The 13,643-nt window shown below is 39.8% G+C and overlaps 1 protein-coding gene across 1 annotated transcript; it reads left to right on the plus strand.

The window, feature by feature from the left end:
* Window positions 1–1,323: 1,323 nt before the first annotated feature.
* On the plus strand, window positions 1,324–8,473 carry LOC145443242 (regulator of G-protein signaling 4-like). The gene is made up of 4 exons (XM_080321231.1): window positions 1,324–1,513; window positions 1,575–1,621; window positions 2,372–2,535; window positions 6,444–8,473. Exons 1-4 carry the CDS (start codon window positions 1,401–1,403, stop codon window positions 6,594–6,596), a joined length of 477 nt encoding a protein of 158 aa, XP_080177357.1. The 5' UTR covers window positions 1,324–1,400; the 3' UTR covers window positions 6,597–8,473.
* The last annotated feature ends 5,170 nt before the right edge of the window (window positions 8,474–13,643 follow it).

The following is a 13,643-nucleotide window of genomic DNA, read 5'->3' on the forward strand; positions in this document are numbered from 1 at the left end:
AATAACTGATATTAATTAGAACTCAAAGTACACGATACTGCATGGGAATTGAAAGTGAACTATAAATACTACTTCTAAAAGCGGAACATGTGTTTCATGTCTTTAGTCCAGAAAGTTTCAAAGGTGGTATGCTAAAACAGCTCTAAAACTAAAAAAAAAAGTAAGAGTCAGCTTTTCCAGATTAGGACACACCATGGACATGCTAAATTAAGATATGATAAGTAAATGCTATAGATTGCGAAACATCAGTTTCACACGTTGTGATGAGACATATATACTGCGATGAAATATTTCATATGGGCAAAGGACGACAACTTTGGGTGAACGGAACCACGCCAACCCGCTACCTAAATTATATTCACCGATACTATCGTGAAATCATACTGGTTACTCCGCATCCACTGCGCGCGAAGCGTGACGAAAATTCTGGGCTTTATTCAACTTTTATGAAAATTGAATGTTAATGCTCCGTAAAACAGCCCCGAAATTCCTCATGCTATCTTCTGATTGGGGGATTGAGCTACTTCTACTTGACAAACTGAAAATAGCGAAAAGTAGGTAAGTAGATCACAAAATATTACGAACTACAAGTGGAAGTAGCGAAAATCAGATCTACTTGAGTAAGTACCAGAAGTAGAGGAAAACTACTTAGTACTTCGAAAAAGTAGAAGTACTTCGTTACTGACCACCTCTGGTCGTAACCCTAAACTACTTTCTACTTCACAAAATCCAAAATATGAAACGTAAGCAGTTTTGCCTGAAAACGTAAGTAGGAGTGGAATAAATCTCAAGACATAAATACATGAGTAAGTCATCGTGTTCAGCTTAGGTAGCCAATAGCGTAATAAGTTGTTATTTGAATCACCTTAAGACCTTAATTCTGAGGTAAAATGTGGGTATACCCTACTTCAATCAAAGCCGCGAAAACCTCATCACAAATATACTAACAGCTAGTTGATGATGACAAAAATACGAAAATCCGTTCGGGAGGCAATACCTTTGGGAAAGCTGTCCCAAAACACACTTGATATCAGACATTTTATAGACGTCATAAGCACATTGAATTGGCATTGTAAATTATTCAGCAGTCCACACGCCCGCCGTTCGTGACGATGTTGTGACGCGATAATCGATACTTCATATTAGAATCCCTTTGTTGCAATCGAGTCAGACTCTTGCGCAAAGTGCTGGATTTTCAAAATGAGCAACTAGAACTAGATTTATAGTCACTTTTTCAAATACGCAACTAGAACTACTCGCTTTTAAAAGTCCACATCTAGAACAATATTTATTACTCACTTTTTAAAATCCACAACTAGAACTAGAACTACTCTAGTTAGTCCACCGTCAACGAACTAGACTGGCATAGTTTGTGCAAGTCTGTCAAGCGACCGATCGCGATGAAAATGTGGAATCGGCGAAATACGATCGACCACGCGCAAGGCGGAACGTCTCAATGGAGCAACTCGAGCCTGAAGCAGAAAGGATGCGAGTCGCGGGACGTCTCGTCCTGGTTGGTTCGGGTTCGAAGTTTCCTAACTCGAATCTGTGCGAATCTTGTACGAATTTAACAGGAGCGAAGGCGAAGCGGACTCGTTCATGGCGATTCTACTGCGACCAGGTAAGTTTGAGTTGTTCAGTTCGGTTCAGTTAATAATAATTTCATCATAGATCAACACACCACTAGATTGGGATACCATGAAATGATAGGAAGGTGTCGAAATGACTTGTAGCAGTCTGTGAAATCAGACACCCATCAGCATCTAGACAGGCGGTTTTTAAACCTCTTTCATCGAGAACCTCTTTTTTTTGTGGGTATTGGTTACGCGTACCCCGCAAAATACCAGTTTACACATTTTGAGAACATTGTATGTAAAGTTTTCACTTTCTTTCAGCCTTATCTTGGCCATGATTAACTTTATTACAATGTAGTAATCATAGACATTGCCAAGGTATAATTGAAAAGAGTGAAAATTACACAAAAACTTGATTTTCCGTAAATTTGGAAATGGATCTCAAAATTTAAAAAAATGGACATAAGCTATTTACTTTGATTCCACAGCGACAATTCAGGCTGTTTCGATCCTGAAATCCATTTCCCTTTCAAGAACTCCAGATAACTAGTTCGTGGATCCATAAGGGGTCTGTAGACTTCATGCAGTATAAGAACCCAGATTCAGTCGATGCAAATAAGACGCATGCTGAATTAAAATATCAAAAGATATAACATAAGGAGACAAGCGTTGGAGATTGAGTGACAATTTCTCAGTTGGCGAGTTCGATATGTTAGGGTCCGGTGATTTTGAGCACTGACTAGTATTCAGTCAGTACGAACTGCATGTATTTCGACTTGAGTGTGGACATCGTTCAGAAACGCGGTCTCAATTCCGCGCCTTCCTGCGATCTGAGTACAGTGAAGAAAACTTGGACTTTTGGCTGGAATGCGAACGATACAGAAACGTGAAATCGAGTCGGAGAGCGAAAACTGCCGCGAAAATTTTCAACACATTCCTCGCGGAACGAGCCCCAAAAGAGGTGAGATTCAGGGTTGTAGCAAAGTCATTAGGTTCTGAGGAGGGCTGAAATGACTCGAGTCCACTCGAGTCGCGATATTTTGGTGACTCGACTTGACTTGGGTCATTTTTTTTCTCGACTTGACTCGATTTGCTTACGAGTCGACATGAGTCATCGCGCATGCTTCGGACCAAGTCATATGACTCGAAACTAGAACGGCCAAGACAGGCAATTCGTTGTAATTTCGAAGAATACTTTACCAAATTATTGTTATTTCGTCTATTAGTAATGATAGGCCTACTTGAAAATGCGACAATTGTTAAAAGCATATGGAAAGTTAAAATATTATGAATGCCAAACATTCGATGCCACCAAACAGAGTTATAAAACTGCGTTTAAAGGGGCACTGCGCTCTAAAAATGATGTGGTCTCAAATTGAAGATAAAAACGAACAAAAATTTTTGGCCGCGGCCATTTCCTTCAGAACGCCACCGTAATGGAGCTGCAATTTATTGAAATTTCTACAAGACCAGCTGCCGCGGCTGCTTAACCCGTTACATGGCACGGTGTCTTCATCGTCACACTTGTTCGACGCGATAAGGCAGTCACACAGAAAACGAAACTTAGACACATTTCCTTCATAACGTCAGCTGACAACTATCTAAAATTCGTTCTCTGCGTGACTGCCTAATCGCGTCGAGCAAGCGCGGCTGTGATGATATCGTGCCATGTAACGGGTTAAGCAGCCGCGTCAGCTGGTCTTGTAGAAATTTCAATAAATTGCAGCTCCATTACGGTGGCGTTCTGAAGGAAATGGCCGCGGCCAAAAATTTTTGTTCGTTTTTATCTTCAATTTGAGACCACATCATTTTTAGAGCGCAGTGCCCCTTTAAGTAGAGCTATACCTGTACCATATTTTGGAACCCGGAAAGGAGGACACACATCTGCTGATGCTAAAATTTGTACTGGAAATCTTGTAGTGTTGAATAAAAAAAAGGTCATTTATGCAGTGCTTCTCCCGAATGACTTGCTCGATCACAGATTTCGCGTCATTTATGGCGTTTTTTTAGTTCAGGTTGTCGGCTGTCAAAGCTGTAAAAAAGGATAAACTTCCAAAAAGTATAGGACATTTTGGATTTCCCGAAAAAGGAGAGCCATATGGTAACTCTAGTTAACAAGACTTTATGCCTCGAACCCGAGCACTCTAAACTGTCAACAACTCGAGTCTCAGCACTATGACTCGGACCTGGCTCGGTGGTGAATTGAAAATGACTCGACTTGACTCGAGTCAAAACTATAAAATTGAAATTGACTTGTGAAACGCAGAGGTGGTCAGTAACGAAGTACTTCTACGTTTTTGAAGTACTCAAGTAGTTTTCCGCTACTTGGGTACTTACTCAAGTGGTCCAATTTACTGCTACTTCTACTTGATGATACTTTTCGCTATTTCAGTTTGTCAAGTACAAGTAGTTTAATCTTCCAATCAGGAGGATAGCCTGAGGAATTTCGGAGCTGTTTTGACGGAGTATCAACATTTAATTTTCATAAAAGTTAATTAAAGTTCAGAATTCTCATCGCGCTTCGCGCACAGCAGTGAATATGGCGTGACCAATATGATTTCACGAACGTAAGAATATAGTTTAGGTAGTGGGTTGCGTGGTTCCTTTCACACCGCATTGTCGCCCATATGAAATATTTCATTAGGGATGGTGTGAGCCTCTGAAAGGTTCAGGTTCATGTGAACACGAACCTTTTTGAAATGTTCTGTGGGAACACGAACGTGAACCTCATGACGTCACATGACGTCATATTTATAATTTCAACCCAGCATATCAGTGAAATGATATATATTAAAGTACACGATACCTAGTGACGACTCGGGCCACATAATGCCACAATGCCGAAGGTATTAACTGGAGCAATCAAATGATAAAAATAACCCCAGAAAATCAATATACTTCCATCGCCTTGCCAACAATTTCGACGAGGACTTGCAAAGGAATATATTATTCTTAGGCCTACGCCTTAACGGTCTAGGCCACACCGGGCAATGAATTCGGCTTTTGAGTGTTGCTACGTTGATATTGAACAGAGTGTAAAACGGTTTTTACCCCATTAACAGATTATACAGCAGTAACCGACACCCCAATCGCACTAATCTGGTTTTTATGATAGAATAAGTATATGAAATCAAGATGGACCCAGTACGCTTGCTAGATTATTTACATCAGAACACGATATCAATGAAATTGGTTGAATAAGCATCATTCGCTGACTAGTTATAGTACCTACATGTAGCGTATTTCGCTCTTGACGTTGTGTGATAGCGGGTCAAGCTCACAGCAGAGAGTCACTAAATATTCACAAACAGAAAGCTGGATATTTAGAGCAAACTTTTGTAACAAAGCAGTTAAAATTTTTGAGATTGTCGCGGTCATGCTCTTTTAGTGTGGATGTTTTTATGCTGCCAAAGGCATGCATAGAGTGGGCCGCAGTGGAAATGCAATAAATTACAACCAAAGATGCTATATTGACCTTAAAATTGTAATGTATGAAAAAGTTTCACTGTGCAGAACCTACCAAGGCTCGTTTGTGAACGAGAACTTCTAAATTTACGAGGTTCACACACAGAACGTTTGAACCTCCCGTTCACACCATCCCTATATTTCATCACAGTATATATGACCCATCATAACGTTTGAAACTGGTGTTTCGCAATCTAGCATTTACTTATCATATCGTAATATAGCAGTCCATGGCGTGCCGTAATATGGAAAAGTGAACTCTAACTTTTTTTTTAGCTTTAGACCAATTTTAGCATACCGCACCTTTGAAACTTTTTGGACATGGAATACATTTTCCGCTTTTAGAAGCAGTATTGGTTGTTGTTGTTTTTATTAACTCATATAATTGGCGCTTGCAACTCGTGGTTATTTGCGCTCACACAGTAAATTTCATATATTTCATAATGGCATGTCTTCTTGAACTTGAGTCTTTTTTTCGGCTCATTTGCTGCCTCCTTTCAAGAGTTCGGCTCCCTCTTCTTCTGAGCTTTCCAACGCGCTGTATTTACAGCGGGTTCGGCGATGAGGAGCCCAGATAAACCTCCGACACATAGAAACATGGCAGAGCCGAGACTCGAACCACCAACCATTGGTGTCGTGGCTAACGACTGCGCCACTCGCTTCCCCCAAGCAGTATTGGTATTTCTCTTTCAATTCACAGTATCATACTTGAGTTCTAATTAGTTTCAGTATTTTTTTCTGGAGAGCACACATGTTGAAGTTTAAAAGCAAGTTAAGTAATGCCTTAAATTTGATGAAATAAAGCTATAGGCCTATACAATATGTCATTTTTACGATCCAACATATTTTTTATCAACGTTTACACCTTATCAGATACAACTTCTCCGTATTGCTTTCCAACTAAACTATACGGGCCTTATAATATGGGGGGAGGGCGCGATAACATGACATTTTCCAAAATGGACTGTTCAAGTAAACAGAGGACTAGCATCGCATTTCCTCTCTATACCAACACTATAATTTTCATCCCATGATGCGGGCGAATGCTTATGCTGTTGAAAATTGGATGCCTCCTAGATGCATCAATGTGAATCAAGCTCCGCACATTTGGCATAACTCTATTTGCAGCTTTTGACAATCCATGCGACGTAATTACTATCGTTTTCACAAACTTACTTACTTGAGAGTAGATATAAAGTCAGTCAATTCTACTTCTAGTAGGTTGCTTATGGAAGAGTACTTCTGCTCGTACTTGAGTAGATTTTTTCGTCACATATTCTACTTCTAGTTGAGTAGCTTTCTTGACTACTTTGACCACCTCTGACCTTGTGACATGGTTACAAGTCTTTCAACCCTGGTCTGGGCTATAGTTTCGTGACTTACCGTTATCAAAAACGGTCACAGGTCAACTTAGACGCGACCACGCGATATCGAACCGAGCTGGGACTGTCCGAACCGAAGGAAAGCACGTTTGAAGAAGCGCAGAAACATATATTCGCTTTGATGGAGAGAGATTCGTTCCGGAGATTCATGGCCGAATACCGTTCATCCACGTAACCGGGTTCCATGCTGTAGTTACGGTTCGATGAGTCCAAAACAATCAGACGAAAAGTCGATATTGGCTTTGAGTCGGTCAAGAAAACTGGGTTTCATCAAATGCCAACAACTGTAGAGTATACTTGGCTGTAGAAATAGAAGCCTATTCCGGATCCAAAAGTGAATTCGTGTCCTACACCATTGGTGCACTACGCAGTCACAGCGCCACAAGCCGCTATTCAAGATGTTTGGTTTTGGGAATCTATTCTCGTTAAAATCTGGATCTAAATAAGGAACCCTGTTCAAGACATATCAGTGATTCCCAAACTTTGTCGGCTTTTGACACACTAGAAAAATTATATAACGCTCGCGGCACCCTTGCAAGAAAGTTGCCTAAATATTTATTCACGTGTTAATGCGGTGGCTATTGGTTGTTTATGCAAACATACTGAATTGATGTTTAATTACCCACCAACAAACCACATTTCGTCGTTTTCCAAGCAGTTTATGTCGGATACGGCTTTTTATTTCAGTCGAAACGAACAGAATACCTTATAAATGAGTTGATTTGAAGCGATTTGAAACGATTCAAAGAATTTTACAAATACATAGCAGCCCAATTATAATGTGGACAATACCTTATTGATCGGCAATGCCATGATTGGTTTCATGGACATGGACACGTGTGCTTATTTATCAGTGTGCTATAAAAGTTAGACAGCTTTTATGTCGCATCTGGTTGTCTGCATAGCTTATCTTCAATATTATGCAGTGTTTTTTCCAAAATGCCAGAATGACTTGTCGCACACCTGAGAATTTGCGACGTTGGTTAGGCCCCAATTGGGTGATAATACAAACTTCTGGGGGGTCGCGCCCTCCACACTCCCCACCATGCTGTACTTTTCCCCCGCTACTTATCAACGAGAGCTGTTGTACTGTTCAGTGAGTGACCTTATATTGTATACAGACGCGCCATGCGCGAAATCTTCTATAATTTATTATTGAATCGGTCAATATGATCGGGAATTGCATATATATATTGCTATCCATTTTTTAATCTTCTCTCTGCTCGTAGCATCTCATCAGACTAACTGCCGTAAAATCACATGAAAATATCAAAATCCGACAAAATTTCACAAATCCTGTTTTTTCAAAACCTAATCCTAATCCATGCTCATCTCTGACAGCGGGGAGACCAAATATCACATTATAGACGGTACGGGGGCGGCGGCATTAAGTCTGGCGCAATAGAGAAAAAGTATACAAACCAAGTAGCAAGTATCTCAAAATATAGGCAAAACAACTCAGTATCTCGGAAGAGATTGCGAGAAATGTCTGTCAATCAAAATCCACTTTGGGTATACGGGTCACGGGATTGTTCCCGCGCTAACCGGCCATGCAAGAGAAGCGTGGTTTCCACGTGCGATTGCCGAAAATTATTATAATATTATAGAGAAAAGTCAATCAATCCTAATCTGTCAAGGATTAAGAAGTTCACCGCGATGGGGAAATGTCAAATGTCTATCAGTCTTTAGTGAAGACCGAACAATAGGCCGCGAACCTGCCTGGGATGATTAACAGTCAATGCTCATTGCTCATTAATGATTGTATCTATATACATTATACAATCAGTTAACTCTGCCAAGGTTAAAACGCATATAGCCTGTTCTGCGAATATTCTTCACGACTATCGAAGTCGACTTTCAAATGCGTCTAAATAGATGGTTTTATCAAACCGCCATTCTGAACTTGAGTTTCCCGTAATGTCTGATAGGGCGGCGTCGGCTTAGCAGGCGGCAGAGCAGAGGTTGTTGTGTAGTAGGCTATCCGGCCCGCGAAGGGATTTTGTCCGGCCCGCGAAGGGATTTTGTCCGGCCCGCGTATCAAGTAAGTGAAACTAGATTTTTAACAATTGTTAATGTTGTGAATAATTCTTTTGAGTATGGTAAGATGTTAAAATATCTCTTTGACAAACGGAAAGCAGGATCAGCCCGGACAAACCTCCAACGGGAGTCGAACCGAGGCCGCCCGATTCTTAGGCGCTTATCGTCACCAGTACCCGAATTCAATTCATATGGTGGTGGAATTCAATTTGGAAATGTCCCAGCGACCAGCATCGCAAATGAATAAATCGGAAACCGATTATAATATGACTTTACTATATAGATGAACAAACCTTGCTGTAGGAAAATATAAAAGAAGCACCTATTTCGGAAAACTACTCGGTCACATGTGGGAGCCGTATGAAAAGTCGATCATTATTCATTGACGAAAATAACAAGTTCCAATTATTTGATCACAGAAATTTTACGAGTAAAATTAATCCTGAGTTAAAAATAATAGATACAGATAAGGGATAAAGGTAATGGGATCTACGCAAGAAAATTATACCGCACGCTGTGAGGAATTGAGTACTCTAGCAACGGAAATTTAAGTTCACTTCAGTGTGACAAACGGTCAATTTTAAATAGTTCAAATCACATTGACGAAGTAAAGCATGGTAGGGGTTTTAATGTTCGAGGTTCGAGCAACCAACAGGGATAGCATAATAGCTAGACAACTTTTTACTACATATGGAACCACCTTTCTTATTCGATGAAATAAACCAGACTCGCGATATTTACGAAATCTTATGCTGACGTTCGCATCGCAATCTGAGTCATTTCTTTGATCAACTAGGAAGTCCGTACTTACAAAAGCGTTACAGTCATGTATATGATATATATACTTTTAATGTGAAGCACGATTCTTACTTACGCATTTGTGCATTAACTGTCGCGGCGTGTTTAACGGCACACGTCAATTTATTTCCGGAAACCTTTTTATATCTGGATAGCATATGGCGCGCAGATCCAGCGATATGTCTGGATTTGTGGTATACCATGCGGTGTACATATCGCTAGGGACTTTTCTTTACATGACTGCGTGTTCGCAGCACTAAATTCATACATGCCATTAGGCTACCTAACAATACACACATTTGTCATTACTTAAGCTATTGTTATTACCTCTCTTTACATCTTGTACATTCTACTTTCACGACGTTACTTCGTAATTTCTGACGAAGTCCCCGCGTTACGCTACGATTACATTCATCTTGACGTGTTAATATTTCATTACTATACTTTTGAGCTGTCAACACACCCGGACAACCCGGCATAATTGTTAGTAATAATTGTTAGTAACTTCTACTTCAAAGCTCAAATTACTCACAAGGTTATATAACCGCCTTGCGTCGCTCCGTCACGTATGGAATAGATTCAATACTCAGTACTTACGCTTACATTATAGCGTAGGCCTACTCGGCTCATTTCATCCCTATCGGTGCAGATTTTCACCACTTCATATCTGGTTCGCTGAAACATAATGTGTTTATTGTGTTTAATTTCTTTTTCAATTTGTCATCGCCATTATTGCTATGATATTATGCTAATTACCACCTTGTGAAATATCATCTTGCTGCCGATATTGCTTTTGCATCCCAGATTCGTCGTCGTCTGCCAACGGGTCTATCGCGAACCGCCGAAATGCTCACTACAACATTCCTCCGATCTCCGATTCCGCCGCCTATGTCAATATTTCGGGACATACAAGTTCAACATGGCTTTGGTAACACCACGTATATATACGCACTTTTAAGTCGACTTCGACAGTCGTGAAGAATATTCGCACAACAGGCGATACGCGTTTTAACCTTGGCGGAGTGAACTAATTGGATCTAAATACAATCCTTAATGAGCAATGAGCATTGACTGTTAATTATGTTCGAGGCAGGTTCGCGGCCCACGGTACCCGGTTTAACTGTGTATAAATAATTCTTCGGTCTTCCTAAAGACCGATGGACATTTCAAATTTCCATCGCGATGAATTTCTTAATCCTTGGAAGATTATATTCTATTAATTTTCGGCAATTGCACGTGGAAACCACGCTTCTCTTGCATGGCCGGTTATCGCGGGAACAATCCCGTGACCCGGATACCCAAAGTGGATTTTGATTGACAGACATTTCTCGCAACCTCTTCCGAGATACTGATTTGTCTTGCCTACATTTTGAGATATACTTGCTACTTGGTTTGTATAATTTTCCCCTATTGCGGCAGACTTGACGCCGCCGCCCCGTACCGTCTAATGTGATAATTGGTCTTCCCCGCTGTCGTGGGATTTTCGGCGGCTAACAATAACACACATCTACCCCATTTCCCACACTACTTACCTATTCGTCATGCCATATTCCGCGGCGCCGTTGTTTGTCATATATCGAACCGATTGTCGGCCATTTTGTATTCAATTGTCGACCTTTTTTTTTCGTGTTTTTTTTTCCTTTTTCATTTTAATACAGCTTTCATAAAATTGCCCTTTACAAGCCGTTCTGGTATCTTGAGCCACGTGTTTCGACTACAGGACGCCGTTTGAATAATTTTCTATTCAACTCCATTGACTCATAAAAGCAGTCTCTGTTCTCTATAGTACCCAGACATCAGTTTCCTACTTTCGTTACTTCCTATCTTCTAATACCTCGTGTTCCGATTAATTTGAAAAGTAATTTTGACTTTAATATGCTCCCAAACCATACACTGGATTCCGCTTATAGGATTTTGCCTTTACAAATAACATACACTCGTTTTAGAGCTACCACCAATTCGTTCTAGCGTATGACGCATTCGCCAGACCTAATGTCAATTACCTTGTGTACATATTTTTTTTGCTTCTTTCGTACTTTTAATAAAACACAAAATTGCCTCAGATAACCAATTCGCCATTTTGACTATATTAAATCTTACCCTTAACGTGTTATCGTCACGCTATCTCATACGGTTGCATTGCTATCATGTTGTATAAATATTCCAACATCAGGCTACAATATCGCATTTTCAATTGACGTTATCACCCTTCTACCAATACTTTATTAACTACACACTTCGGCCTTACCTCGTTAATCAACATGCTATGTTTTATATGTTGAAATTATTACATTTCTTAATCGTACTACTATTCAATGCATGTAAATTTCATTTTCTATTGTCGCTAATCACGCCTTTTTAGCAGAGGCGATGTGGAACGCCCTGCGCCCTCTCACGGTTCATACACTTTGTAAGATACAACATCATTATGGTACATCGCCTATATCTGTATATCACGTGACTTATATCTTTCTTCTCGCAACCACGTGACTTACCATTTATCAGCTCGTGCATTTCAATTACAAACTAGACTCATATGCGATACCCTACTGTATATTCCATGCATATTCGACCAATATATCTATCTGAGGCAATACTGTCGTTGGATTCACGTTGAAGTTGTCAGATCAAGAACTAACGCAGGGACGTGTGTCTACTATATACCCTGAGCTAAGTATATCTACCCAGCCACCCATTACGTGGGACTCGGGTTACAACTCTAGCAGGTTATCAGACGACCCACTTCTTCTACAACACCCACCTTAGCCTAGGCGAAGTAAATAAGAGGCATGCACACTGAATGAAAAGTAATGCAGAGACAAGACGCAAGCGACAAAATGGGGTGGCATGTGGCGGAGGGCAAGGTCGATGTTAGGTCGTGGTCCGGTAATCCTGAAGACTAGCTAGTATTGATTTAGAAGAAATTGCTTGTGTTTCGACTTGAATGCAGACATGCTCGACGACTGACGGATAGCCGGCGAGATGCTGTTCCACAATTGGGGTCCGGCATACTTGATAGAGCAATGCGTTTTCTTGTATTCAGTCCTGATCATATGGTAGTTGTTCTTCGTTGACGCGCGTGTGCTGTACTTGTGCGCTTTTGTCTTAGAGGTGAAGTATAGTCGTTGAAATTTGAGGGACATTGACCGCAATGGAACTGATACATAAACATGGCAATTTACAGCTTCCTCATATCTTCTAAGTTAAGAACACCAAATCTTTTGAGAAGCGATTTATCAGTTGCACATCCAGGCCCCCGTGGGGATTTGGCAATGATACGGATGATCCGATGTTGAAGTTTTTGCAGTGGGTAGTTACAGTTTTTTTCAAATTAGATCAGGATTCAATTATAGCTGTACAATTTTTTCCCAAATTAGACTAGAATTAGAGCTTTCTTTTTCCAGTTTAGATTAGAATTATAATAATGATGACACAAGTTTCTTTATAAAATTAGATCAGAATTCAACTAATGCTGCACAATTTTTTTCCTAATTTGATTGGAATTAGAGCTACATAGCTTTTTCCAAATTAGATTAGAATTAGAATGATAGCTACACAGTTTTTCACATTAGATCAGAATTAGAATTATCGCTATACAATTTCTTTCCAAATTAGATTAGAATTAGAGCTGTACAGTAGGGCTCTTCAAAATTGACTATTTTTCTCACATCGCACTGGCTACTTGATAAAATTGTTAGGTTACCTAATTTAAGCCTACACACCAAATTTGGTTCAATTCCAACCAGTAGCCGCATTGCTACAGGAGAAGAAAGTTTCTATTTATTATATAAAAATATAAAACGAAAAATTTAAACATTAACAATAAAGTGTTAGGTTGGCTATCGAAACGATGTTCACCAAATTTGGTTCAATTCCAACCAGTGGAAGCGGAGTTATTGCCGTCGAAAAATTTGGATTATGAATAAAATAGTATTTACGGTGACCAATTCTTTAATTATTTATTATAGTGGTGCTCACCGTAAATACTATTTTATTCATATCCAAATTTTTCGACGGCAATAACTCCGCTTCCACTGGTTGGAATTGAACCAAATTTGGTGTGTAGGCTTAAATTAGGTAATCTAACAATTTTATCAAGTAGCCTGGTGCGATTTGAGAAAGAAAGTCATTTTTGAAGAGACCTACAGTACAGCTTTTCCAAATTAGATTAGTATTTATACCAGTACATTGTTTTTCAAACGAGATTATAATTAGAACCACTGAGTTCAAAGAATTGAAATTCAAAAGAAATGCAACAAAATCAAGTCCGTTCTCACAGTTGGACCGGGAAGTTTTCAGCTTTCATAAATTAGAATTACAGCGACAAATTTTCATCAAATTCCATCAGAAGTAGCATGATTGAATTCACAAAAAAAAATTGAAATTG

The sequence above is a fragment of the Botryllus schlosseri genome, chromosome 7 (assembly GCF_051294905.1).
Source record: "Botryllus schlosseri isolate E-star chromosome 7, Bs_hap1, whole genome shotgun sequence".
Taxonomy (NCBI): domain Eukaryota; kingdom Metazoa; phylum Chordata; class Ascidiacea; order Stolidobranchia; family Styelidae; genus Botryllus; species Botryllus schlosseri.

Coding starts and splice junctions, on each gene's coding strand:
- LOC145443242 (XM_080321231.1), top strand. CDS start 1,401: ATGAAAATGTGGAATCGGCGAAATACGATCGACCACGCGCAAGGCGGA. Junction 1,514..1,574: donor TCGCGGGACGTCTCGTCCTG/GTTGGTTCGGGT, acceptor CGAATTTAACAG/GAGCGAAGGCGAAGCGGACT. Junction 2,536..6,443: donor CGGAACGAGCCCCAAAAGAG/GTGAGATTCAGG, acceptor AAACGGTCACAG/GTCAACTTAGACGCGACCAC.